This window comes from Carassius gibelio, chromosome B23 (assembly GCF_023724105.1).
Source record: "Carassius gibelio isolate Cgi1373 ecotype wild population from Czech Republic chromosome B23, carGib1.2-hapl.c, whole genome shotgun sequence".
Lineage (NCBI taxonomy): Eukaryota > Metazoa > Chordata > Actinopteri > Cypriniformes > Cyprinidae > Carassius > Carassius gibelio.
The window spans coordinates 8,720,750-8,744,256 of NC_068418.1; the positions used below are offsets into that span (position 1 = coordinate 8,720,750).

At 37.3% G+C, this 23,507-nt stretch overlaps 2 protein-coding genes across 3 annotated transcripts; both read right to left on the minus strand.

Moving 5' to 3' along the window:
• Window positions 1-1,028: 1,028 nt before the first annotated feature.
• phlda3 (pleckstrin homology-like domain, family A, member 3) lies at window positions 1,029-3,554 on the minus strand. The gene is made up of 2 exons (XM_052593219.1): window positions 2,792-3,554; window positions 1,029-1,859 (listed from the first exon to the last, which is right to left on the minus strand). Exon 1 carries the CDS (start codon window positions 3,175-3,177, stop codon window positions 2,794-2,796), a length of 384 nt encoding a protein of 127 aa, XP_052449179.1. The 5' UTR covers window positions 3,178-3,554; the 3' UTR covers window positions 1,029-1,859; window positions 2,792-2,793.
• Window positions 3,555-10,363: 6,809 nt separating this feature from the next.
• On the minus strand, window positions 10,364-17,603 carry csrp1a (cysteine and glycine-rich protein 1a). Of its 2 annotated transcripts, none has more exons than XM_052595198.1 (6): window positions 17,444-17,603; window positions 14,054-14,163; window positions 12,934-13,102; window positions 12,383-12,512; window positions 12,162-12,255; window positions 10,364-11,129 (listed from the first exon to the last, which is right to left on the minus strand). In XM_052595198.1, the coding sequence occupies exons 2-6, from the start codon at window positions 14,160-14,162 to the stop codon at window positions 11,053-11,055; spliced, it is 579 nt and encodes a 192-aa protein (XP_052451158.1). In that variant the 5' UTR covers window position 14,163; window positions 17,444-17,603; the 3' UTR covers window positions 10,364-11,052. The 2 variants fall into 2 exon arrangements, with proteins under 2 accessions (XP_052451158.1, XP_052451157.1); XM_052595197.1 differs by lacking the exon at window positions 17,444-17,603 and adding an exon at window positions 15,139-15,306.
• Between the last annotated feature and the right edge of the window lie 5,904 nt (window positions 17,604-23,507).

Below are 23,507 nucleotides of genomic sequence, written 5' to 3' on the forward strand. Positions count from 1 at the left end.
TGGAATGTCGGTCTCTGTTTTGGTTTGTGAAACCCGCCCACTGCTAATTTACCCAATTGTATTTCGGCACTCTGGGTTGCAAGTTGGTGGAAAACACAGCATATTTTATTTCATTCATTGTCAAGTGGTTTTGTTCATGCTTGTGTGGTCAATCTGGCAACCAGCGTGTGCGTCAAGTCTGAGGAGGAGGGACCAGGTGAAAAAAAACCCTTTACTATATTTTGAATTTGGACAATACATAGTTCAACCACTCGGTGTCAATCCTACATACAGCACCTTTAAACATAAATATAAAAAAGCATATTTAAACATAATTACATATTCATTGTATCTGTCATTCTCAAAATCTCTATATTTGTTGATAATATCTGGTGCTATCTTCAATATGAAACATGCTTTGTTCATATCATGTCTTTTTAACTGTAATGTGTCTCACGGTCACCATAATAACACTGTAACAGCTGGAACAACACATAAACATTATGGACTCTTTTTATTTTAGTCAAACTGGAACTGATGCTCAATGCTGATAGAAAGTATCTACTTTATGTGTAGTGATTTATCAGTGCTTTTTTATGCTTCAGACTGAACTAATATAACCATTCCGAGTAATTAGTTAACTGTATATTATAGTTTGCATTTAACATTGTTTTTTTCCCCCCTGCTCTTTATAATCAGATCTGAACTACATGTGAGGATTTCATCGACTTAAAACAGATCTTTCATAGTCTCTCAATTAATTTTGAAACGTATTAAGGTGAAGATAAACCAGTTATGGCATGTTTCAGATTAATACTACACTTCCCGTCAAGCCTCAGTTATTATTAATGCAGCAGTGCACAATAGTAAAACATATTCATCCTCACGAAAAAGCCCTGTTTGACAACTTCTTTGATGGCCATTGTCCGGGCATGTGCCGCAGAGACACTTGAGATTGAGAGTCGAGCTAAAACACTGCTTCTAATTAGCATTCAAAATCCTGCTGTTGTCTCGAGAAACTAATTAAGAGAGATTCACACCGATATGCCTTACAAAGCCACAAAATCATTCTTTTTATTTGGACAGTGTGTAACTAATGACATAATGAGCTTTGTGCATTTCCTCTATAATCTTTTTTTTTACCATCATAACGCGGACGTTTATTTTCTAACTTTGGCAACCGCTCGGCAGAATATGGAGAAAATTGTAGTAATAACAGCACTGCCCAGTGGAAAAGAAAATAAAAACACATCCATCAAGTTTTCCGTCCAGTCGGGATACATTCCAGGGAACAGCCGTCTGGTTTTCCTGCCGTGCTTTGTGTGCAGATGAAAACCTTGTCAAGAATGAATTCAGATCCACTGTTCAAATACTTATGAAATGTTAAACAGTGCAGCTGTGAGTCATACTTCATCTATGGTTAATGTCTCCTAAAGCAGCATCAAGCTTTAACTTATAATACTGAGCGTAAGTCCTCCATTTAGCATGAGGTGAATGTGTCTCTAAAAGTGAAAAGTCCATGCCAAAATCCAACACTGGAGTTGTGAGGAGTGAACTTAGCACTGAATTATGGTGGAGAGCAATCCATTGGGTCTCTATTGCTGCTGACCTCGAGTAAAAGTGCATGGAAAAACTCCACTGTGTATAAAACATCTATGGCCTGACACCCACATGTACAAATCCATCCACTGTGTCTGTGAGCAGGCCAAAAGGTGTCACTTTGAAAAATGTTGGAAGCACAAAAAAAAAAAGAAGAAGTGAGTTTTAAAGTTCTCAGCATTTTTCATCCGGTGTTTTCTTAACATTGGGTTCCTGCCTTCACTTTATTGTCCGCAGTCTCTCTCTCTTTTGGATCCCATTCTGTGTCTAGAGTGAGAAATCTGGGGGATACAACAGTTATACTGCATTAGTGGAGCACTTCAGTACTCATGAGATGTGAAAGGAAGTACAGATGCATCCAATTAAATACATTTTCTTTATTCATATTTTTCCATGCACGACTGTAAAAGGCATAAAATCCAATACTGGCTATCCAAATTGTGTCGATTTGTAATGCATGATTGCAAATTATTTTTACAGCGAAGAAAACTAATATCTGGTTTAATTCCATGTTTCATTCAGCATTATCTAATTGCTTTTGCTTTATGCATGAGAGCTGATCAAGCATGAATGCCTTTTAAATACTTAAAAAATGGGTACAACATTAATTCTGGATTTGCTAATAAAATCTGGAACCAAAGGACTCTATGGGATCAAATAATAACTTAAATAAAACATTATATTAAATAACTCGAAAAATCCAACAGAATTGTATATACATTTATTAATAGTGTGTACTTTGGAAAACCCTTTTGAATTGAATTAATAGCAGGACAATCCTTTTGTGAGTTATTGGTGTTTTAATTATTATTTGTAAATATTTTTTAATTCAATTTGATGTTCCATGTGAGAAGTTTACTTATTGGGGAAGAGCTTTAAACTATTTCTGTAAAACTTTTTGTTTTATGATATGTTGGAGTTTTAAGCGAAATTCCCAATATGATACCTTAGAATAGATTCCAAATTAACATAAAAATTCCAATCGAAAATTCTTATCTTTTTTTGGAATCGGTCAGCTATTCCGTGCAAAACCTTTAGCAAAGCCTCGTAAGACTATAAAGGAATATTTAGTCATGGATTTCCGTGTGTCTTTCACAGATCTCGAGCCAGTAAATCAACAGCAGATGTTATTCAGGATAATTGGTTCCTGAGAACGCGTGAACGAGCACACAAGCAGCCCTTCCAGAATAACATCAAAATCAGCTGTCTTTACCCTCAGAGCTCGACGTCTCCCTCGCCGCAGCTGCCCAGATGTGACAGATGTCTGTTCCTGCCGGTCTGAACGGCGACGCGGTTTTTGAAGCGCACGAGCGCGAGCGCGATCTCCGCGTTCCACGCCGTTCCCTCCTGCTGGCACCTGAAGTCAATCTCCTTCCCGCCGTTCATCACGATGGTGAAGTACACCAGACCCCGCTTATACTCCACACAGTCCAGCGTGGTCATCTGCTCGAAGCGCATCTCTTTACCGCTCTCTCCTTTACAGTCGTACAGCCGGAGCCCGTCCTCCGTCAGGACGCAGCGCTTCTTCTTCCACAGCTGCAGAAGTCCATTACTCCTCTTCTCCAGATAGCCGTCCTTCATGACTTTACACTGGTTCATTCTGAATGAAGGTTGGTGTGAAACCAAAAGCAATGGTTAATTAGAATCGGCGAAGCGTTCGCTGTTGCTTTCGCGCAGCGTTAAAAACCGAACGTTGCACGCGAACGCGCGTAACCGCTGTGCGCCCACTACAGTATACAACGCCTTCATTTATTTCGTTTCTTTAAATGTTTCTGCTGAAAGTGAGCCCTCTAAAGAACCCGTTCCTGATTCAAACGCATCGTCGCTGCATCGCCGCCAGGCTCCTCTGTGGCTAAAGATCAATTTCCGACTTTTATATATTGTTACAATCTTCTTGGAAGTCCCGTAATCTGGGCATGTTGGTACTTGCTCCTCTGAAAGCGACTCTTCTCTTGTTTCTGGAGGCTCTTTCCCCCCCACCCGGCGTGACGTCACGGGGATTAGTCCTACTTTAACTGCTCTCTGGAATGCTGCTGCTGCTGACTGATAAACATTAGCTTGTGCGTCCATTCATGTCATCCTTTTGTCACAGATTATTATTATTTTTTTCGTGAAAGGACTTTCTTTTAATCCACTGAATTACTTTGACGGGACACTTAACGTCTGACTGCTGTTATTATTATTAGTCCCCCAGTCAAAACGCTTTTTTTTTTTTTATTACATAATTGATGTCATAATTTAGAACCAGAGGATCCTATTAATATTTTTATATAACCTTCAATCCCAGTACAACACAACAATTAAACAAGATTTTTTTGTAAAATCCAATGATCATTTTTTTTATAGTCTCCATTCAACAACAACAACAAAAAATGTAATTCCTACATTTCTACTAAAAACTAGATTTCAAAACATGTAATTTCAGAACATTTAAAAAATATGGGTTCTGGGGAAAAAAATCATAATTTAATGAAATCTTAATAAATAAATACAAACAAAGAAAACAATACATGTTAGTGTGAATAATTACTCTTAAAATAAACACACTACTTCAAACTTTTTTTTTCCTGTTTAATAAATTCTCCCATTAACTTTCAATGCACTTGCAATTTTTAAGCTATACCAAAAAAACCTTACCAAATCATTGAATGGACACAGTCTTTGGCTGGTGGAGATTTGTGGCTTGTGTTTTTGTGCCATGTCATACCTCACTTAAACAATGTGCCTTCCCAAATATGTTCGTCAACTGATTGCAGGCTGTCGGATCAGTGTTGACAGCTCTGTAAAATAACCTACTAGTCTGGAAGCTATCTATCTTTGGTGTAGAAAGCTAAAAATAGGCTATGAAAAGTACAAACACAATAACATTTAAAGTTACTTCAATTTCTGAAAAAAAAAAAAAATGTAGTAATTGATGTCATAAATACACAAGCCTGCTTTTTAACTGGCAGAATCCATCGTACCTTTAAAAATAATAATAATAATACAAATTAAGTGCCAAATATCAGAAGCAAGTGGTTGACTTGTTTACTGCAAACACTTTCACAAGATCTTAATTGATGAACTGGTTTTTATCAATTATTTGGACTCTCATTCTGATGGCACCCATTCACTGCAGAACATCCATTGGTGAGCAAGTGATGTAATGATACATTTCTTCAAATGACAAAATAGAATGGATGGCCAAAGGGTAAGTATAGTTTATGCTGATTGAGCTATTTTGAATGTGATAATAAACAAATATAATGAAAAATAATATTAATTGAAATTGGCATATCCAGGAACAATGGTTGGATTTACAAAGAGCTGAGTATAACCTACACAACACCTTCAGGATAACACACGACACCAATAATGCATTAAATGCACAAAATACCATAAAGTGTAACATAAAACTCTTTTGGCTGACAAGTATAAATATTTAAATGCGATGGTTTTTATTTTTTATTCATTATAAATTGTAAGATGCATTGTAACTAGCATGTAATGTTCTTGATCAATGAAATGTTCATGACTTTTTAAATGCCTCTCAGAAACTTCCCAAAAGGAACCGGCCTGACTGTAAGTGTCGGACTGTTCATCTTTCAGTCACAGTGAAACTCAATAAGAGAGTGACTCATGTAGTGCATTTATAAAATTGTAAAACGATTTGGTCATGAACTTAGCATGTGATTGAGATGATGTGAAAGGATTGTAGATATATTATTTATGCTCACTTAAATTTTTTGGTTGGTTTACTTTATTTACAGACTCAAGGTCCATTAACAAGAAACACACATTACAAACCAAAACAATACACATTAAAAAAGATAGTAATACCAATTCTTCCTTATTGAGGACTGATATCACACTTCAGTAAGCCTAGGATTTGACAGCAACATTATGTTATTAGCAGACAAATAAACGTATACATCAAATTTATCATCAAAGCAGGGAATGATTGTAGTCTTACCTTACAGAATAAATCGCTTGCTCCATCTTGTTTTTTTTTTTTTCAGCAGGATCCTCATACAGTCATTGTACGCAAACTGAAGCTTACATAGGCTCTCTGTCTCAAACTTAACCCACAAAGGTGCAGCATAAAAAGTACAATATGCTCTAAAAAGGTTTATCTTTACCTTATCTGAACACTCTCACCAACATATTTGCTGGAGCATATAACTTACGACGTCGCCTATACATATCATCATAAACTCATTTCATTATTAATGATATTACCTAAATGTTTTACTGTAGTACATACATTTAAAACTTGCCCTGATAAGTACAAATCTGGGAAATTCAAATCTCTTTTTTTTTGTATTGTATTGCACATCATATCTAATCCCATAATAAGAACATATATTAAGCAACTGTCGAAACCCAATACTACTTGGGGAAAAAACAAGTAAATCATCAGTATACATATCAATGATTGACTGTTGTATTACCAAACATGCTTCTGTCACTGGGTTGTATTCCCTGGGAATCCACTAGGTGTCCTCCTTCCCCATGGTGTCTGTCACTTTATTAATCACATTCCTCACGTCCCTGCCTAAATCATTGCATCCAGCTGTCACCAGTTACTAATCATCACACTCGGTCTAATTCCCATTAGCGTTTGTCTCTCCTTGTGTATTTAACCTGGTCTGTCTTAGTATGTGTCACCGAGTCCTTGTTAATTCATGTCCGTCATCTTGTCGTGCTCTTGCCCTGTGTCCTTGTTTGTTTATGTTTGGTTTGGTTTTGTCTGGTATCGACCCCTGCTTGGACTGTTTATTCTCTCTGGATTACCCCTTAAATAAAGACTTACCTGCAATTGGATCTCTCACCGTGTATCCTTGTATCACCGGTCGTGACAGCTTCAAGTCCTACAGTCCCTTACCGCTTACCTACCTCCTTGCCGCGCTTCATTACTTACTCTAAATGTATCTGAGACACAGTTAACCCACTTTATCTGCAAACTTTGATAAGTGTACCAATATGTAAAAATTCTTAATATCTTATTAGGTACGCCCCTTTGTTTACTGAATAACTTTTGATGATTAACTCTATCGAAAGCTTTAGAAGCATCAATAAAGGCTATTACAGCTGTGGAATTTTGTCTTTTATACAGTTCTACCACTTCATTCAGAGCATATATACAAAAAACTGTACTATGGTGAGCCTTAAAACCAAACTGATTGTCTGTGGTATCAAGATAAACATCTAATCAATCTAATATGTTTCTTTCCAAAAAACGTTGACACAACACTCGCTAAAGCAATTGGTCTATAGTTATCCAAACTGCTTCACTTCCCAGCCTTATCCTTAATAACAGGCCACACGGTTATTAAATACAGACTCTGGCAGCAGCCCATGTATCATAAAACCAGTCAGGCAAACTGCGAGAAGAACCACACAAATAATAGGTGTTAAGCAATAATTTGTTCTAAAACACCAGTTTTCCTATCTTTAAGTTAAATTATTGCTTGATGAACCTCATTTGTTATAATACTCACTGTGTCCACACTAGAGACTACTTCCACTCAACATGGCTCACTCTTTACACAACTAAACAGAGTAGAATAATGTTGTCACCACAAGCTCCTGAAACACCCTCAATATAGCATGGTAATGTCACATTGCTCCTGTTTATTGATCTTGCGTCCTTCCAGAAAGCATTCACATTATAACAAAGTAAATTGCTCATTATCTGGGCCTACCAGCTATATCCCATGCCTTAAATGGTTCCTTTGCTTATTTTATGCTGATACATACTTTTCCCACCCTGGCTTGATATTTCTTGTCAGGGCAAGTAAGATATGGTCTACTAGCATCATACACTGATCTCCCAAGATCATCATACATATCACAATAGGCTGTACCATGGGAAATGTCATTACAAATCACATCTGTACACATGATTGCATCACCGTATTCAGCAGTGTGTCCGTTTTTCCATAATATGTTTTAATATCTTCATCCGTATGTTTAGATCAGTCTAATTTTACCAAAGCAGCACTCTTACACTCATAATTCATCTTGGGCAGACTTTCAGAAATAACAAGCATTAAGAATGGTACATGATCAGATGAATAATCACAATATAAAATTGTCATTGACTATATAGTATCATGAGCCTCAGCTGTACTAATTCAACGATCAAGCCATGAAGCTGTGTGCCAGACTGCACTTATATAAGTATAACTGTCCATAGTTAACAACAGTTTACTAGATAACTTTAAATTATTATCAACAAGGAAATGCAGCATGTGCTTAGAAAACAAAGCATATGCTTCCACCCTTAAACCCACTCCATCTCCCAGAACTCCACCCATAAATCCACCCATCTTCCAGAGCTCCACCCCTAAACCTACCCATCTCCCCACAGCTCCACCCCTAACCCCACCCATCTCCCAGAGCTCCACCCCTAAACAACCATCCTCTAGAATTCCACCCCTAACCCCACCCATCTCCCCAGAGCTACATCCCTAAACCCATACATTTTCTAGGACTCCACCCCTAAACCCACCCATCTCCCAAAGCTCCATCCCTAAACCCACATTTTCTAAAACTCCACCCCTAAACCCACTAATATCCCCAGAGCTCCACCCCTAAACCACCCATCTCCCAGAGCTCCATCCATAAACCCACACATTTTCTAGAAATCCACCCCTAAATCCACCCATCTCCCAGAGCTCCACCCATAAACCCACACATTTTCTAGAACTCTACCCCCAAACCCACTAATCTCCCGAGAGCTCCACCCCGAAACCACCCATCTCACAGAGCTCCATCCCTAAACCCGCACATTTTCTAGAACTCCACCCCTAAACCCACCCATCTCACAGAGCTCCATCCCTAAACCCACACATTTTCTAGAACTCCACCCCTAAACCCACTAATCTCCCCAGAGCTCCACCCCGAAACCACCCATCTCCCAGGGCTCGATCCATAAACCCACACATTTTCTAGAACTCCACCCCTAAACCCATCCATCTCCCAGATCTCCATCCCTAAACCCACACATTTTTTAGAACTCCACCCCTAAACCCACTAATCTCCCCAGAGCTCCACCCCTAAACCACCCATCTCACAGAACTCCACCCCTAAACCCACACATTTTCTAGAACTCCACCCCTAAACCCATCCATCTCCCAGAGCTCCATCCATAAACCCACACATTTTCTAGAACTCCACCCCTAAACCCATCCATCTCCCAGATCTCCATCCCTAAACCCACACATTTTTTAGAACTCCACCCCTAAACCCACGAATCTCCCCAGAGCTCCACCCCTAAACCACCCATCTCACAGAGCTCCATCTCTAAACCCAAACATTTTCTAGAACTCCACCTGGAAACCCACACATTTTCTAGCACTCCACCTGGAAACCCACACATTTTCTAGAACTCCACCCCTAAACCACCCATCTCACAGAGCTCCATCCCTAAACCCACACATTTTCTAGAACTCCACCCCTAAATCCACCATCTCCCAGAGCTCCATCCCTAAAGCCACACATTTTCTAGAACTCCACCCCTAAATCCACCATCTCCCAGAGCTCCATCCCTAAACCACCCATCTCCCAGAACTCCACCCCTAAACCACCCATCTCCCAGAGCTCCACCCCTAAACCCACACATTTTCTAGAACTCCTCCCCTAAACCCATCCATCTCACAGAGATCCACCCCTAAGCCAACCTATCTCCCCAGTGCTCTGTTGCTCCTCTGATGTCATGGAAGTAGACTCCTCAGCAGCCGAAGATCCCGCTCCACTAGCAGACACCTCCAGGACCACATCACATTCCACAGTTGGGGCACCTGCCGTTTCTCCCTCACAGGCATCTTTAAGCTCACACAGTGAATCCAGACCATGCCCTCCTTTACGATTTATTTCTAATCGCCTATCCACATTGGACACTCTTTTATCAATGATCATAGTAGCAGCACGTAGATCTTCCCCGATATCCGCCTGTAGTTTCACTGCATGCCATAGCACGTTCACCTCACTGTGCAGGCACTCCATTTTACACAGCAGGCTCGAAACATCCACGTTGTTAAATGTCACAGGTGGTAACTTGTGCAAGAAGTGTGACACAAATCAGGGAATGTTTTCACCATACTCATTAAGCACTTTTAGGCAACTTTTTATATTGTTTAGATCTTTATGATCTTACACACCATTGCCTAGTGTCCGGAAACAGCTCAAACAGCGCTCAGGACTCAATCCACTCAGAATCCAAAGTATTTGAAGCAACCAAAATTATTTGATCCTACTGTAGCTCGTGCACGTTGATGCATGTTGAATAAGACAATGAGAGTTTCATATGAATAATTATGTTGACCAGTTGATTGAATGATGATTGTTTGGTAAAATAACACAGAAAATTTGATAAATGGTATGTATACATCTATTTAGCAAAGATGCATTAAACTGATCTAAAGACATTTATAATGTTACAAAATAAATATCTATACGAAGTGCTGTCCTTTTGAAATTTTAAGGTTCTATTCATAAAAGAGTACTGAAAAAGTAGCACAATTTTTACAAAATACAATCGGTTTAAAAACTGATAATAAGAAATGTTTCTTAAAATATTAGAATGATTTCTAAAGGATCATGTGACACTAAAGACTGGAGTAATGATGATGAAAATTCAGCTGCGCATCACATAAATGCAGACTTGGTGAGCAGAGGAGACCACAAACCTTTTATGGTTAGAGTACATCATCCTTTTCTAGTAAAAGCTACAGAACGGGATGTGGCCTGTAGGTGTGACATCAAAAATAATGCTAGAAATATATACTGAAACAAACTCTACTTACTTGCAAGGTACATTTATTTTACATGCATAAAATCTCTCAAACAATTACATTCACCAACTATTTAGTTTAATGGACAAAAAAAAAAAAACCAACACCAAAGTTGTGCATATTTGAACATTTACTTCTATAACATCTTCTTGAAGTACAGTACATGCAGAATGCGTATGTGGGATATTTTTACATTGATAATGAAATAAATGTAGTGCATCTTAAGCCAGGGAGTACTTGTGACTCAGTCATGCTGAAGAAAACATTCTTTACAGTGATAAAAGCTCACACAAGCATGTGCTAAACTAGTAAACTGGTATACAGATCCATTTAAGAACAGACGGTACATCTAAGCAGAGGAATACTGACGTAACAGCACAGCTCAGGTTCCACTAAACCTGTGCAAACTCAAGTGATCATTTTAGGTGAGCAGATTAAGTATTAATCCCATGTTAGTTTACATACTTGACGTTCTTCTAAGCATTTGGCAGGGTTCAAGAGTTAAGAAGAGATGTTTTTGGGTTTAAGACAATGACATGACGTCTTGTGGAATGTGTCGCATGTAAGACTTAGACCATGGCATCCGGACTCTGGTTTCCTTATTGGAGGAACACTGACATGCACATGTACGTGAGCAGGAAGTGTTTAGGTGCTTCTACAGAATGGTGGAATGTTGGGTAAATTGTGTCATGCTGATCTATTGAGTGTGTGATAGCGCTCCAGCGCCTTGACCATAGCCAAAGCCCTTTGGTCCAAAGTTTTTGGCATAGCAACCTGTGTAGAGCAGAAAATTAAGTTAATATGGCACTATGACAATGGACTTTTTTTTAAACAAATTATGCAGAAGATTTGAGTGGTGGTGTTGCACAGTTGCAGATCTCGCCACAATGATTTATGTGGTTTCTAGGGCATTGTTGTTTTGATAAATATTTCACAATCCCTAAGCTCTTTATTTGAGTTGATTCACTCTGTTTCGGATATATATCAGGTACAGTACATGCCACTTTTTCTATAGGACTCAAAATCGTTGTTGAAATATAAACATTTAAATGGTGGCTTTTCAAATTAAACATATATTGAGTATGTAAAATAGTGCACATATCTAGCAAAATACTCCTCTCTAGAGTTAATTGTTGAGTTATGGAAATTGCATGGCTTTCCTGAGGTAACTATAACGTTACAAGCCATATTATTAATTTAACATATATTAAATATATGACACCTTTTGTGGTTAAAATACTTTCTGCTGAACCATGAACTGTTAACAATTAAAACCATTAACTAACGGTTTCCAGAAGCAGGGTTGCCAGGTTCATAGTTTTCCTGTGTAATTGGACTGCTTGTAATTTTTTGCTCGCAGTTTAAGAATTTGCCATAATGCATAAATTGAGTTTTGATATTTGGAATAGGTAGTTGGGACTTTTTGATTGGCCTTTGGGCTGTTTTTTTTCTCAGACCTGGTAACCCTCTCCAGTAGTGTCTTGGATCACATTTCATTAGGATTTAGTGGTTTTAACATGCCACCAATAGAAGGTGACAAATTCCCAGTACAGAACCACAGGAACAGTAACAGTTTACATTAAATCCGTTACAATTTTTAACCATGCAAGATAAATTGGACAGCATTTTAAAGCAGAGACTTAAAGATCAATCTTGGGATTTTGGATGCGATATTGGTTCGTGGAAATGAAGCTTGACTCTAATCAGTATTGTTGACCCAGCCTTAGCTGCTTTACCATTTCAAACACTTTCTAGTTGGTTGCTTGGCATGAATCAGAAAAGAGAAGATAACATTGGATACTCTGCCTTTGCAGTAGATTTCTCCATCCTTGTCAGCTAAAGTTGTAGATTCCAGCCCCTTGCCGCACTTTGCACATCGGAAACAAGCCCTGTGCCATGCCTGCACAGAAGAAGAGCACAGTTGCTTAATGAAGACCATGTCAAGAGCTTACAGGACCATAACTGATGGCTTAGTTCATTTTGGTGCATCACAGCATTTCCTCCTGTCACTTCTGCTTTTGGCTTACATTTCCTCCCCCTATGACTTTTTCAGCTGCGTAGACGGCCTTGCCACACCGTGGACAAACATCAGAGCCGCCAAACTTCTGAGCCATCTTGGATGTGTTGGGGTTATTGGTTGGGCGGTGTTCTTGAGGCCTGCAATCAGAAGACACACCAAACCAGATTCAGATGCTGAATAGTCACCAGATTAGCCACAGTTTGCTAGATTTACAGCAGCAACTCTTTAAAGGAATGTTTCCTTCCAAATGTATCCTTAAATCTTTACAATTTGCTCCAAATCCATTTGACATTCTTTCTGCTGTGAAACACAAAATAAGTAGTTTGATTAATGTTCATGCTGCTCTGTTCCATAAAATAGCAACTGTAATTGGTTGCTTTATACGGTATCTTGATCAAATGTGTCCTTTCCATGTGAATGCATGGGTTTGGGCCAGAATAGGCTATGAAGTATACATTATGCTGACAGCCAAAGTCTAATGTTGTGAGTCTAGATGCTAAAATAATGAGATCTGAAGCAATATTTAAGAATCAAAATTGAAAGTAAGTGTATTCTTACTCCACATGTTTAATTCCCAGTGACTCTCCTTTGTCCATGCTCAGAGTTCCTGCGCCAGCGCCGTAGCCGTAGCCTTTGGGCCCATATTTTTTGCCGTAACAGGCTTTGCAGTAGATCTCATTCTCATGGACGGCTACAGTAGTGCTGTCTAGATTTTTCCTGCACACCACTGAAATGAGAAGGATGAGTGAATACGACAAGCTACATAGATAAATGTGTTCTGCAGTCACCCTCAGCTTCAAGATTTCAAAAACATAATAATGACAGTAACCTGCTAAACATAGCAATACAGATAATATATAATGGTTTGAAAAATGTACATTATTTAGATGAGAGAGTATATTTTTCATAGTCTAATATTAGAAGCACTATTGCTATATCAATGAAATCTTGTGTGCTAGTGTTTTGCATTTTGTGATCATAAAGTCTCGTCTGTCTAGAGGAACATCTTGGCAGGGTTCTGTGCTTCATTTTTCATTAAAGGTGCTTTGATTTTTTTTATTTTTGCAGACAGTCTGTCTGGAATGCAGAGTTTTTGAGGGCCCAAAGCAAGGTGATATTATATTTCATAACTGATTTCTAGAGACAACCAGAAGAGAGCGCCAGAGAACAATCTAGACAAAAACTGATGTTTCCACCTGAACTATGACTGTGACCCAATTCATATACTATTCATTTATTAACATCATCCATAATTAAAAGTAGTTTTTCTTAATGATAGCAGATGTCATTCTTTATAAATGTTAGAAAAAAGCAACAATGAATTGGAAGGTAATAAATGATCTAGATGCTACTGCTTTATTCAAACTTGTAAATGTATCCGACAGGAGGGTCTGTGGTATCAAGATGCAGTTTTATGTCTTATGTCTTAATGACAAGAATCTAGCCTAATTTCACACACTCGAAAGCATTGTTAATACATTTGTAAAGCATTCTGGGACACATTTTTTCACTTCAGCTGTTTTGGCTGTAGTTGTGCAACAGATGAATCATTGTTAACTGATAAATTAAATACTAATCGTTATTCATCAGAAAGAGTCTGTTCTTGGTAAACTTTGTTAAACCAGCTGAACTACGGACTCATGGCTCTAGACAGCACAGGAAAATGAACAGGACTTACTGCACAGGAAGCAGGATCTGTGGAAGCTCCGGCCGTCACACTGCACTTCCTCTGCAAAATACACCGTTTTCTGGCAGCAGCCACATTTGTTTCCACCCCCAAGAGGCATCCTGTTACACACACACACACACACACACACACACACACACACACACACAGAGAGAGAGAGAGACGTGACCTGAAATCACCTTCCAATCCCTCATTCATTCATTTTTGGGGACATCCTATTGATTCCCACAATAAAAATGAGAAACATTCAAATCCAGAAAACGTGTATAGTAAATGTTAACAGTTTAAACTGTGTAAGTGTAGTCAATAGAAAGACCTGAAGTTCTTTACTATATGCAAATACATATACTTTAGTTAGCAGAGGAAAACAAGAGAACTTCAACTAAAAGTGATGACGTACCACAAGAGAAATGTAATGCCAAAAAAGGCATTGAGATTATTCAAGAATGCATGTCTGAAATCTGAAACGAAGCGGGTCTGATGTAGAAACACATTTGGACTTTCGAAAGCACATATTTGTTGTGATTCCAGAGTACAACTTGAACTTCACTGCTTGGCAAGTTTATGAGTTCCCTTTTCTAAATGTGCTTCCCGCTTCACTAGACCAACATCTCCGGTCAGTGGGAATTAATCTGATCTGACCTTAAATAAATGAATGATAGAAGTCTTGAACATAACCTGCATTTAGACTGCAACCCAAAGCAAAACAAAACAATGTTGCTCTGGTTTTAGTTTTTTGACCCAGCGGTTTCAGGGTTGTACATTTTGATTTATGCCTACCCTTACGAAAAAGAAGTTTATTCAAGTGTGCTATTAGTATACCTCTTTTTTAAAAAAAAAAAAAAAAAGGAAAGTCTACTTTCAGTCTACTTTTATTCACTTCTCAGAAATATGCTTTATGTACTTCTCAGAAAAAAAAAAAAAAAAAAATAAATAATAATATATATATATATATATATATATATATATATATATATATATATATATATATATATATATATATATATATATATATATATATATATATATATATATATATAAGCTTTTTGTTCAAAATGTTTATTTATAAAACTTACCCACATTTACGTTTACTCATGCAGATGTTTAAACAGACAAACTTTTTCTTAACGGAATAAACAGATGTAATCTCGGAAATGAAAAAAGAATATTTAAATATAAACTCAAAATTTCCTTTTTTAGTCCATGGCTTGTATGGACAGCTACTATAAATTCACTTTTAGTTAGGGGTGCTCCGATCACGACCGGCTGATCGTTAATGCGCATCTCGTCAGTAAAGCCGGTTCTCTCATCAGCGTTAATTCCATCAGGTGTGTGATTTCACATAGAGCAGCTGTTACTACACAGAGCCGTTTTTAATAGAGAAGATGCGCAAATCCACTTCATTTTCAGTTTGTACATTTTGGTACAATGGTGTTTTGTGTATTCAGAGTTGTTCACAGTGTTAAAGAGATGGATTCTCATGCTAAACATGGCCAAAGTTTAAAAAAAATAATTTAGAAGAATGACTGAGAATTTCTGTGCCGAAAATCTTACTTCCGGGTTGGTACAAGTTTTCCGCTGTTTTTTTTTTTTTAAATCGTGGATCTAATGACGTAGACATTGAAGGAACTCCTTATATGAGCACTTCTCTCGGAAAAGTGTGCCCGCGCACACACATTGACCAGAGGAGAGCGAGACCGCGCACATCAACACGCTTCAAAATCATCGGCAGCGCTGCACAGGATTTGTTCGAGAATGCCTCCAAATAAGTGCATTTTTGGATCTGAGGGAGAGTTTACTGAATTCAGCTTCCCCAAGAACCCAGCGTTACATGAACAGTGGATGCAGTTTGTTTTTCCGGGGCAGCAACGGAGTGTATCAAGTGCATGTGTGTGTTCTGGTCATCTGAGTGACGAATGTTTTATAAAACAAGGCCCAAATCAAAGATGGATTTGCACATCGTTTGCTTTTCTGATAAAACTAACGACTTTTTGGATATATGGAGGATTCAGTACTACTCTATAGGTACTCAAGATTAACCTGAGATTAGGTGAAACCGTGTATGTTGTACCCTTTAAAATATATACTAGAAAGTGGGCCAATTTAGTCCCAAGGAGTATTGAGATAAAACACAAGTATGCTAGTGCACTCATATTTGTATACTTGATATATAAAAGTATAATTGAAAATATACTTGAACTTAAGTATACTTAATAAACTAAATGAAGTATACTGTACTTCTTTTTGAGAAGGGTATACATCTGACAGGGAATCATGCAGTCTAATATGCTGTAATTGCTGGGAAATGTCTAATTGATTGTCCATAAAAGGAATGGTTGGTTGTAATTGAGACATTCCTGCATAGTTGTGCTGTCTCCAGTCTAAACACTAACTCAAGGCCCCTGACTCCAAACATGTTGGGTTGTCAAGGATGTGAGGAAATGGCACGACTCGGCACACAGCCACACATGCTGATAACGTTCTGCATATAGTACACAAGCCTCCTCTCTCTTGGCCATTTCCCTTATTCTGTCGCAAACATCTACTAAAATCAACTTCACACTTCCTGTGATGAAATCTTGAGGTTTATTCATGCCTACAAATCCACCATGCTGCAAACAAACAGTAACCAAACTACTGTGCGCACATAAAAAATAAAGGTTCTTTATTGGCATAAATTGTAACATGATGCCAATAAAGAAAAAAAAAAAAAAAGAATGGTTCTTATTAAAATGTGCTACCAAAAAATGTTTAACAAATTAAAAAAGGGTAAAGGTTCCAATATAGTTCTTCAATGACAGGGGTGTCAGACTCCGTTCCTGGAGGGCTGCAGCCCCGCAAACACACATAGCATGTAGTTTTCAGATCAGCCCGAATGACTTGATTAGCTGGATCAGGTGTTTTTAATTAGGGTTGAATCTAAAGAGTTTGAAACCCCTGTTCTATATCATCACTATGAAAATCCCTTTTCAATGAACCTTTATTTTTAACAGTGTAGAATAAGACTGGACTGAAAATCTTGGTCAAACTGTTCCAAAGACTCCTTTTCAGACTAAATGCGTTTTGGTCTGATTGAGTCCAGTTATTCTACTAGAAAACAAGACCAGGCAAGTCACTTTCCTGATTCTAGATCAGAAAAGTTAGTAGTAGTTTGGAACTGTGGAAGGGAAGAATTTAACTTGTTGCTTCTCTATGAATGACACGAATGTAGCCAGCTGAATAAAACCGAGAAGGTCTGATGAGGAGGAAAGAATTCCAAGAAAACAAAACTTCAGAAACAGTTTCAGCCTTATGAGCTGCACACAAGCTTGCAGAGCCATTACGCAAGTGAAGGCGAAAGTGTGCAGGGGACAAAATCTGACAGTGTGAAGAGCTTCTTACCTGAAGTGATCTTCTCTGTGTGTGGATGTGCAGTCAGAGTCCAGCAGACTGTGGGAATGAGAAGGTTTCTGTGTCAGACTTCAGCACAGGAGCTCTGGGTGGGGCTATGTGCTGTGGTGAGATGTTAAAGGAACAGCACTACCTCATGACCCTGCGGTGGGTTTGCTCACTGACGCCCCCTCCTCTGATGCTGAAAACATGGCCACTCAGAAACATCATCCCTGGTGCGGTCCTTCGAAACGGTGACTTGTTTAACTATTAGGAATACATATTGGTCAAGCTCAGGGAATGAAAAATAATAATTAGGGATAGATTGTTCAGACACTGGCCACAAAAATATTCCATCCTGTTAGAGTATAAATACTTACCACAACATGTTAATAATGTAAATGTTAAACAATAATGAGCTTTTCTTGGATAGTGTATGTCCCTTATGCCATCTTAATTATTTATTTATTTTTTTTCAAAACAATAACAAAACAATTATTGATGAATATATGTCTTGATTATTAAGAACAGGGAATTTGTGTGCCCATATTTGCCAATAGGTTGGTAAATAATAAAATATTTTGCTCAAAAACATATATATGCTGTTAGTACTCCTCAGCTCACAAAATAAGACTAAACTATGGCAAGCATTTAACATTGCTGTCAAATTATTTCAAATTATGTTATGACTTGTCTAACAGGAACACCAGTGTTAACAGGTTCTAATGGTGGACAAGCTTTCTGTCATTGTCCTACATGGTTTTCAATCTGTAATGTATGGAACTGCACCTATATAATATTGTTTCAAAACTATATAATATAAAAATAAAATAAATAATAATCCAGGTTTCCTTTGGGGGAGGGACACACAAATAACTATGTGGTTCCTTATCACAATCAATCATGGTGGCAAAACAATTATCTGTTCAGATGGCTGGAGAAATAATTACAAATTAGAGAGGACAAAAATAAATGATATTTTATTTTTATTTGATTAAAAATGAAGATGTTATAAACAATTAGGATTAACTAGATTAACAAACAAACACAAAATCCATCACTAGAAGGAACAGTAATGTCATTTTTTGTGTGTGTTTTTATTCTGAAAAAAAAAAAGTGCTGCATTAATAGCATTAAATATTTTAATATTTCCACACTCAGCTAAGTGGGTGTTTTTTTTATTTTTCTTACCTCCAAGCTTGAGTTCTCTACCAGTGATCTGGGGGTTCTGAATAGTATCATATACACACACATACATATATATATATATATATATATATATATATATATATAGAGCAAAATTTCTATATCGCTCTCCCTCTCTAGCGCAGGAGAGCAGTCAGGTGGTCGTGAAAGTAACCAATAAGAGAAGAGATTCCTACAGACGACTACGCCACCCAGAAAACACCGGGACATAACAGCCCTAAGCAAGGGACACAGGTGTGTTGCCAAAGGCAGGGTGAGCATAAAGATAAACAGAAAAAAAAAAAAAAACTTTATTTGCATACGATTAATAAGACAAGGTCTCAAACATCACAAGTCTTCACAAGGAACATACAAAAACAATAAGTACAATACAACAGGATAAAAAAGGGAGGGAGGTGACCAGCAAAACCCCCCAGATTTCTACCCAACACTCAATAACAATGACACACACTCATGTAAAAACTCAAATGTGTTAATCAGCACAGTACAGGGTATCATGGCCAACCCCTCCCTTTTTTATAATTTCATGGTTTATATTTCTTGTTGAAGTTGATTACTTTGCACTGAGGACATGATATTATATATATAGTGTAATACCAAGTAAGGTGCATGAATTTGCAAAGACAAGGCCACTATAGAGATACTGCTATAGTAATGCTATAAAGGGCCATTAAGGATGACTTATCCAAATGTATTTTATAACCAGACATAGTGCTTAAGGATTTTAACAAATGCAAGACCTCTGGTAGAGAGGTAATTAAGTTTGAAAGATGAAGCATAATGTCATTAGCAGTCAATGATATGTGGTGATGTGAGTTGTTAATAGTTATAGGTGTTATTGTTATTTCACGAGTTCACCCTTACATCTAATCTGAAGGCAAATAGTAGGCATATTTTGGCGTGCTGTCCTGGGGGAGGGGTCCGGGCCCGGAGCATAGCCCGAACCCAAATAACTCCCCCTATCCCAATTTGGGATAAATAGATTAGAAGTGAGGAGTTGGGGTGGAGGAGGGTTGCCGAAAAACTGTCGTGGGACAGGAGGTAGGAAGACTGGATATATATACGCGTGCGTGCTATAAGATGATTAGCTAAACGAGATGCACCTGTACCAAATTGGATGATTATCTGATCGTGCTTCTCCCGAACTTTGTTAATAAAACCACATTTATTTGTTTTTAATAACAAAAAAACCCAAAAGCTATATTTTTGGCAACTGTGGAGGGGTCTACAAATGCCCTGTGTGAAATGAATAAGCCTCCAGCTGAAGGAATTCCTTGTGCCTCTGCACACACTCCTCTCAACATGAGAGAGCTGTCAGTGAATAAATGGGAAAACAACTGGAATTACTTTGAAAAAGTAACTCCGATATTTACAATTTTAAACTAATGCATTACTTTACTAGTTACTTGAAAAAAAGAAAGAAATCTGATTACGCAACTCACATTACTTGTAATGAATTACCCTCAACACTAAATACCTAAGCATAACTACAACAACATCCTTGCTTACTACCAATAAAGAGCAGATTAAGAGTTTACTGAGGGGAAAAATAAATAAATAAAACATTAAATTAATTATTTACCACAGTTCAAAAGTTTAATTAAAGTTTAGTATGTGTGTGTGTGTGTGTGTGTGTGTATTAGTGGTAGGCATGGATACATTTTTTAAATCTATATTAATCTCACTGAAATCTTGGAATTAATCTAGATTCAAATGGCTCATTTGAATTCTGCCAAAAACATTCAGAATATGCGCGTTTCCCAAATAAAATAATGACTAAAAGTAACTGTTAAGTTTTTGAGAAGGGGTTTCTCAAAACAGGTGGTGTATTAGACCAGGGGCTCATCTCCTCATCTCCAAAATGCATCACAAACTGTTTGAGAAAGCTGTAAACGAATTCCACATTGCACAAGATGCAAACAACCTTACACCTGTTTCACACATACTCCGTCAGCAGTGCGCATGCGTTGCATATTTTTCCAGGAGCGCTGTGTCTACAGCAGTGCAGCGATCGTTTACGTACCGAGTAGCGGACTGCAAACGCGTCCTGTGTGAAAGCACAATGAGTATGAGTCCGTCTTGCTTCTGCACCACATACGAAACGCACACAGACTGCATACGCACTGCAGACGGAGACGGAGTATGTGTGAAACCGGTGTGCGTCTTGTTGAGGTCTCCATTGGGAAACTTCTTTAAAAAAATAAAAAACTCCCCGAAGCAAACCCTGCGGCTTCAGCTGCATCCATGTTAGCATGTCACGTTTGATGTGGTAATTTCACAGTGCACACAGGTTTTAAGACTCGTTCTCGCCCCCTACAGATTCGGCTAGGTATACATCCGCGCTAAAATATCAAGGTGAAAGTCATCCTAGCTTGAGTAGTATAGACCCAGCTCCCAACCCAACTTTGAAAATAGATTAACGGTGATATTTTTTTTATTCACCGATAAGAGTCTCACGTTAATGCAGCACATTAATGCCGATATTTGCCCACCACTAATATATATATATATATATATATATATATATATATATTGTTTTTGTATATATATATATATATATATATATATATATATATATATATATATATATATATATATATATATATATATATATAGCTTGTTTTTGATCATCACAAATTATTTTAGTTTTTATTTCTCACTTTTTTAATAAAAAAAAAGTTTTTATTTTACTAACCGTCTAATGCACAGCATGGATCTAAAATGACCCATATTCATTTCCTATGTTTTTTCAGGTACTGTATGGATGAGTTTTTTTTTTTTTTTTTTTTTGGCTGAATCTCTAAAATAAATGTTTTTACATCATTTATTGTTCCAGGTATTCGTTAAATATCTTGTTTTTGTTCCACAAATCATTATGATTATTTTTTATTTTCTTCGCATTGAAAAAGTTTTTGTATTTCTACATCAATTTTACACACATTGGGTCAAAAATGACCCATACATAAACCTGTAATATTTTTTTGTAAGCAGGAAGATATTTACCGCAGAAATCTTTTACCTGTCCCACATTTCACAACTCAACTGGTTGCTTTTGTATAATTGATGCATTTAAGTCTTATTTTATAATTTATTACAACAGAAAATATTTGATATATTGTGAAAGATAACTGGATATAATATTTGAATGTTAGTCTAAGATTAGACCTTGACCTTGAAATCTGTTACTAGTGAGACAGAGGAACATGTCCAGTATTAGCAAGCTTGTTGCTGACATTCTATTTTAGCTCAACAAAATAAAAGATAAAATAACATGATGACATACTAGTGTACATCATTACTGTCAGGCATCTTTTACACTTTCCATGGAAATATTAAATGGGCCAAAAGTTTTCAAAATTGATAATAATAGTAATTGTTTCTAGAGCAGAAAATCAACATATTATATGATTTCTGAAGGATCGTGTGACACTGAAGACTGGAGTAATGATTATGAAAATACAGCTTTGGCAACATTAAGAAATTAATATTTAAAATTTAAATACATTAAATTGTAATAATATTTTATAATATTACAGTTTAACTGTATTCTTTATCAAATAAATGCATAAGATATTTCTTTCAAAAACATTTAAAAAAAATATTATAATCTTACTGACCCCAAACTTTTGATATAACCTACTGTGCATAAAATATTTAATAGTAAGTTTCTTTATATATGTATATATGTTGACTGTATATTTATTAAATGGTCTTGTGGAATGGACTTTTGCTTAATTGTGAACTTTTGCAGTCATGATTTTTGCTAAGTGACCTAGCTGACAATGTAGAGTCCATTATTTTATAGTTCAATTACATCAACAGATGAAGTCCAGCTGCTAAAAACCAACGGAGCAGCTCTGACCTTCATATTTTATATTGCTTGGGTGGGTCTGGAAATGCCATGAGGATGTGGGCAATGTACTGTTCCTCTTCGGGTGAAGTATCCCATCAGGCACTGCTGTTGTCAGAGCATCTCTGCCTGTACCAGGGTAATTACAGCGTTAGAATGATCTACTGTAGCGTGTGTGACTGCTTTTGAAGGGGCTATTACATGTACAGTAGCTCCAGTGAAAGAAATGTAAAGTTTCACATAATAACTGAAAGTTCATTTGGCTGAAGTGCTAAAGGGCACAACAAAAATTAAATTTGTATTAATAATTAATAATTTATTAAAACATACACTGTAGTTTGCAACAGACACCTACTGTAGGTCTAATGGGGAAAATGTATGGTGACAATTTGGTCCATGTGGTTTCATGTCATAATTTGAAGATCAGAAATGATGGCTGGCTCCCACATCTTCCCCTGAACCTGAAGTGAATGCTGTCTGGGTCCTGATTCCATAATTTCTCTTTCCTTCTTATGTATTTGCATAAGAGATCGATAGGAAAATTGATTTATGTAGTTTAGGGGTTATTTGTTTTGCAAAATCTGATAACTATGACCTGGGGATTGAATAAAAGTCACATTAGATTCCAAATATTGCATCTTAGTTATACATCACATGTAAGCTAGCGTTGGTGGAAAGAGGTTGTCGTGATTCCTCTCATGTTATAACACTCGCTGGCTCCATCTTGTGGCATCAAATGAATCATTTTGAGAAACGGATACAAAAGCAGTTTTTCGTTATGCCTCCGTATAAGATTAATAATTTAGAGATTATATCAAGCTTTTAACAATTCGTGATTTGACCAACTTCAAAATCATGCTGTTTAAGCTGAGGCAAATTTCATATTGTCTCTGGCCCAGCAAATGCTAACATGTAGCTGTAGCATTTTGGATAGCTTTTGCCTGGATTTGTTCCAGTTATGCAGTTGGATCTCAACTCCCTGAAAGCCTGACGTGTCAAACCTACATGATTTTTTTTTTC